Genomic DNA, 6,062 nt, shown 5'->3' with positions numbered 1-6,062 from the left:
CAGAGAACTGAGTCGATGAAGGAGGAAGGCATATCATTTCACAAGTACTATATTTTTTTTCTTTTAATACTACAGGGGCTTCATTATTAGTACACATGTTGACATGCATGATGCTGCAGGGCTATTATCAGCATGCTGCATGATGTACGTATAATTTGCTGTTGACATAAATGTACATTTTATTTTGCTAAACCTGTATACAGCATACTAGGCTATTATAGTAATATAGATTTATAAATTTCTAACTCAGTGACTGAACTTTTCTTGCAGGTTTCCAATGGATTCAGACTTAAGGAAAAAGTGGGCCTTAGCAATAAAAAGAGCTAACCCAGATGGATCACTATGGTTACCAACTATTAATACAGTCTGGATATGTTCAAAACATTTTGTGGAAACACATTTTGATGAGAGGCCAGACTGTTTGCTTGAAACCGGCACCATACCATCTGTGTTACATTGATCACTCACATGAATCAGTATAAATCAATTGTTTTTCTTTGTTGTTGTTTTTTTAGGGTAAATCAATTGTTCACTTTTGGACTTCTTTTGAATATATATTTTTTTATTATTATTATTAATAGACTTATTTTTTATTATTTATTGACTTATTATTTATTTATTGTTATTATTTATTGTTTGTATTGACTTACTATTGATTTATTATTATTATCATTGACTTATTGTTGTTTTTCTAAATAATTTAAATTAGATTTCAAAGAGGTCTAAAACTTCTAAATGTTTAAAAATTATTTTTTAAATTACTTTGTAATAATTTTTTATTTGTAAGAAGTCCTGCAACAATGCATTTTCTTTAAAGTTTGAGCTTTTAAGGCTGACTGTTTCTCTTCTTTAACAAAAACAAATGATGTATCTATATATATATTATATATATAAATATAATATATTTACATATATGTATAAATATATATAAATGTAAAAATATATATAGTATATCAAAGGTACTTAAACACCACCGAAGGCAATAGTTGTCATCGACCTCACCAAGATGGCGTCGCGCTCCGCCACCGACGGCCAGGTTTCTAAAGCGGGCGTGTCTCCTCTAGTGATATAACTCATTGTGTTCTACATCTTTCCAATGTGAAAATATAAAGTGGCTCTACGTTTCTTCATCACGCAAAGAGGACAAGGAAGCAGACACCGTTCCCTCCATCCCTCTACAATATTTAATGATTGGCCCTGCCAACAAAATTTGACCCATTCTAACAGTCGTTTTCTATCATTTTATTTGATCAAAACCTCATCAGCCTAGCAATTTTATTTTTAAGGAGGCGACGGAACCAACTTCTGTAATATCCGCTTTAAAACCGGCATGGCTGACATTACAGAAATAACGGAGATAATGTAAACACAACCGAGGAAGCAACTGTAGGCGGTAGGGTCTTGTTTTTGGTTCAGACATCAGCTGCGGATTGAAGGGCTCCGGGAATGGACGAGTGTCTTCTTCAGGAGCCGCTGTTCACCTTTGGGGTCATCGCTGACGTCCAGTACGCGGACATTGACGATGGCTACAAGAATTACAGCCGCAGGAGGGATCGCTACTACCGGAGCAGCTTACAGCTGCTGAGCAACGCCCAGGACGCCTGGAGGGAGGCGCGCGTGCAGCCTCTGTTCGTCCTCCAGCTGGGAGACCTCATCGACGGCTAAAACGAACCACGCGGCGCTTCGGAGCGGGCTCTGGACGCGGCGCTCCGGCGGTTCGAGACCGGCCCAGCGCCGGTGCACCACGTGTGGGGGAACCACGAGTTTTACAACTTCAGCAGGAGCGCGCTGCTGCGCTCCCCGCTGAACAGCAGGCTGCACGCGGACAGCGGCGCGGGCGCGGCCCCGGTCCGGCCTGACATCTATGCGTACCGGTTCACGCCGGTTCCGGGTTTCACGTTCGTGGTGCTGGACGCCTATGACGTCAGCTTGCTGGGGAGGGAGGAGTCCAGCGAGGAGTACCGCAGTGCCATGGAACTGATCCGGAAGTACAACCAGAACCAGGACCTCAACTGTCCCCCAGGTATGATGACAGCAGACCCAAACCGGAAACCGCAGCAGACATCGACCACCTGATCTGTTGAACATAAACAGATCACGTTTATGCTGAGGATAAATGACCTTAGTCTAAAAGAAAATCCAAATCTTTTTCGGGTTTAGATTAGGCTTATCTGTCAGAAAAACAGACATTTAGTAAAGGAAAATGACTGATGAGCAGAACCTTTGTTCAAAAAGCATTCATTTTATTTAAAGTTCAACTCCGATCATCTTTTGATCTATTTTTAAAGCGTTCACACAGTGGTCTTTCAGCGATGAGATGCTGTTTTCAGCTAAAACCAGATTTAACGGTTTCCTTTTCGAGGCCATAGTTTCTGCAGAGCGGCAGGAGTTTATTAGAATCCACGCAGAAACAAACTGTTCTAGAAAACCAAACATGTTTTTGTGGGATTTACAAAAAGCAGCATCAACGCTTTGATCTAAAGATTAAAAGATGATGGGAATGGGACTTTAAGATGACCAAACTTCAATCATTTCACGTTTTATTTATGTTTCGACTAAACCACAAACAGCGTCACAAGTTTAAATTTCTTTGTTTTTGTCCTGCAAACCTGAAAGAGTCACATAAACAAAACGGATTGATTTAATTTTTACCAGCAGGATTTCCTCTTGTCCTTCCAGCCTTTGCAGACCTCAGGCAGCGGTTCACCATGTTCAACGGAGGCTTCAGTAAGGAGCAGCTGGACTGGCTGGACTCGGTCCTGACCTCTGCAGATGAGAAGCAGGAGCGAGTCACCATCGCCAGTGAGTGCAGCTGTTTTCCTGCGCGTCCCGTCTCCCTCAGGGTTAGACTGGATCGAGACAGACCAAACGCTTATGCGGGAGAACAAATGTCTTCTGGGCTCCAATCAGACTTTTAGACAAAAAGTAGTAAAGGTTTGTGTTTAAAATAAGGGAAATATCCAGAGGAAACTTGGCAGCAGTGCTTCTTAAAAGTAACTTCTTGTCATTTTATTTATTGTTATTTATTTATTTATTTTACCCACTGATTTTTAAATGATTTATCTATTTATTTCTTTATTTTTTATCTTTTAATCTTTTTAATCTATTGCAATTTTTACTATTTTGATTGTTTTTAATGTGAGTGTGATTTATGAGTGTGAGCAGATGTCCTCTTTTAAATTTCTGTTCTATTCTATTCTATTCTATTCTATTCTATTCTATTCTATTCTATTCTATTCTATTCTATTCTATTCTATTCTATTCTATTCTATTCTATTCTATTCCAAACCCCAGGCCACAGTCTGTGAGTCATCTGCTACCGGGCTGCACAGAAACAAAAAGCACAACTTGCATTCATTCAGTGTGTTTAGTATATTTATTAGAAGATTCTCTCCACATCGGTCTATGACTCACTCTAGACGCTCGTCTTGGCATTCTCCTCGTTCACGTGTCGTCCTCTAAAGAAATGAAGGGAACTCCACAAAAACACGTACCTGAACAAATGAAGTAGTCTTTTTTCATTCTTTCCAAAGCTGCACATGTCCAAATGGGATTCTGTACGGTTCCTTCAATGAATCTTAATTACCGGTTATCAGAAACGTTTATTTTTTTTAGTTGAATCCTCTTCAGTGAACTATCTAAAGACTGTCCTTGTGGGCTCGTTCATTTTCTGGAAACCGGAAGCTAAAGAAAATCAAATGCCAACTTCAGCGCCGATCTGTGACATTCTAGTCTGATGATTAAGACCCACTGATGAAAACTGTGTTTTTAACATGTTCATGTGGCGTTTTTCTTATTATAGTGGACATATGAAGCTCAAAATAGAAGTTCTTGAGTATTTCTTCATTTAAATGGTTGTGTATCAGGAGCAGATGAAAAACGGCTGTTGGAATAAGGTCATAGTTGTGATGTCACAAATACGCTCTCAGCAACAGGGAGGGGAAGGGGGGGTGGAGTTGCTTTGTGCCAACCTAGAGGTGAATTTCTAATGAAATCCTGCCGCTCTGCAGAAACGATGTCCTAGAGAACAGCCCAGGTTTCTCTCATTTTGGCTAAAAATTGCATCATCATCATTCAAAAACCACTGGGAACACTTTGATAGTAGATCAGAAGGTGACCGGAGAGGCTCCATGAAGCGGTCCGTTGTCTCCAAAAAGCTCAGGAAACTCTGCTTTCCAAGAAACAAAGGTAGAAAGTCGGGGCGGGTCAGAACATCTCAACTCTTCTCATGTGTTGATTCCATCCGTGGACCTTCCTGCTGAAATCCTGAATTATAGATTTGTTTGACAAATTTCCATCCAGAACAATTTGAATGGTTTTAACAATTGAGTGAGAACTTTGCCAGCAGCCTCCTTCAGAGCTCTGGTTCTGATCCCACTGTGGGTCTTCGTGTCGGTTCTGCAGAGCTGGAGGATCTCGGTCTGCTGTTTGCTCTCTGACGGACAGAAAGCTGACTCATCTTTTCTTCAGGGAGTCTTTGATCGTTGACGGCTTTGATGTCTGCCCCGCCCCCCCAGGTCACCTCCCCGTCCACCCCTTCTCCACGGACGCCGCCAGCCTCGCCTGGAACTTTGAGGAGCTCCTCGCCGTCATTCACTCGCACAAATGCGTGGTGTGTTACATGGCGGGACACGCCCACGACGGAGGATACCACCACGACAAGGACACAGGGGTGCACCACCTGACTCTGGACGGGGTGATTGAGACTCCGCCCTACAGCGATGCCTTTGGGATCGTCTCTGTGTATGCAGACCGGATGGAGCTGAAAGGAAGTGGGAGAGTGCTGGATCGGCTCTTCCTGTTCTCGTGACCACAGCGCCGCCGTGGAGGAGGAGCCATTACGGAGCAGCCCCTATGGTTTTTAGCCCCTCAGCTCTTCCACAGATTTACTCAAATCCTTTAGATTGCTGCTTTTCTTGAAGTTGTGGGTCAGAACCGACCCGGGTATTCTGATGTCTGCAGCCTCACGGTTTGTTCTGACGGCGAGAATCCTGCTAAGTCAGCAACTCCTGAGTCACTTTAGAGGAAGACAATGTTCCTCACAGAAACATTTAATTCCCTTTTAGCCTCGAAGTGTCGATTTCAACAAGAACAACATATTTATTTTTAAACGAAAGCACTTTTAGTAGAAGTGCTGCTTTGATGAAACTGCACTCATGAGTTATTTTCATATTTAAAAAGAGAATTGTGTGAACTGTTGCCTTCTGCAGTTTCCTTTGATGCACTTTTCCAAAAAGATAAGTTTTTATTTAAAAATGAATTGAAGTGAGTTCATATGTTGGTGATTATTTGATCTGCAGCAATAAAAATGTTTTCTTTCAAATATTTCCACTTTTACTTTATCGGGTTTAGAGTCTGCCTTCATGTGATGCATTCAGGTACATCGAACAGCTTGAACAAGTCGTGCCAAAAAGAAAAATACCAGATAGGGAGTTAAAGTAGTAAAGTAGGGATTTCTAGTTTATTAGTTTGTTTTGATCATTTGGTGGAGGAATTCTCTTCCGGCTTCACAAAATGAAAGTTTGGACATTTTGAAGTCCAATTTGTTCACGTTTTATGCTTTTTCACAGTTTTCAAGTGACAGTTTGACTTTTCAACCTTTCTGCAAAATACTTACAATAAGAAAGAAAGGAAAAATCGAGCACATCGAGCCAATGAAATGTAAAGATAACTACAGAAATGTGGTTAAATACAGAGAAAAATCAACGTTTCTGGTTGTTTTCATCATGAAATGCATCTCAGAAAGTTTAGTGGTAAGTTGTAACGACAGATAAAAGTGATTTAAATATCAATCTTTGGGGGGTTTTGTAAGCCATGCAATAAGAAATGAAAATACGTTTTGTAACAAAGATTTGAGAAATTCACAACACATCATACGTTCTTTTGATTTAAATTAACAAGTATATTTTTACAAAGATTTTTTCTTGTATTAATAACTAGTAAAGTAAAATAAAAAACCTTAAATATCACCAAAAGGAACAAATAACTACTTTTAGTACCTTCCATTGTTACTGGAGTACTTTTTACGCAGCAGTACCGGTATTTGAGTTATTTTTTGACAC

General features: G+C 40.5%; 1 protein-coding gene across 1 annotated transcript; it reads left to right on the top strand.

Moving 5' to 3' along the window:
* The first annotated feature begins 1,115 nt into the window (after positions 1-1,115).
* Positions 1,116-5,325, top strand: LOC105356600 (manganese-dependent ADP-ribose/CDP-alcohol diphosphatase). Its single transcript, XM_011488466.2, is given in 3 exon segments — positions 1,116-2,023; positions 2,680-2,802; positions 4,518-5,325. Coding segments are annotated over 3 exon segments (993 nt in total). The 5' UTR covers positions 1,116-1,446; the 3' UTR covers positions 4,811-5,325.
* Positions 5,326-6,062: the final 737 nt, after the last annotated feature.

Source organism: Oryzias latipes, chromosome 19, assembly GCF_002234675.1.
Source record: "Oryzias latipes chromosome 19, ASM223467v1".
Lineage (NCBI taxonomy): Eukaryota > Metazoa > Chordata > Actinopteri > Beloniformes > Adrianichthyidae > Oryzias > Oryzias latipes.
The sequence above is the reverse complement of the archived record's forward strand: the minus strand, read 5'-3'. Positions and strand labels throughout refer to the sequence as shown.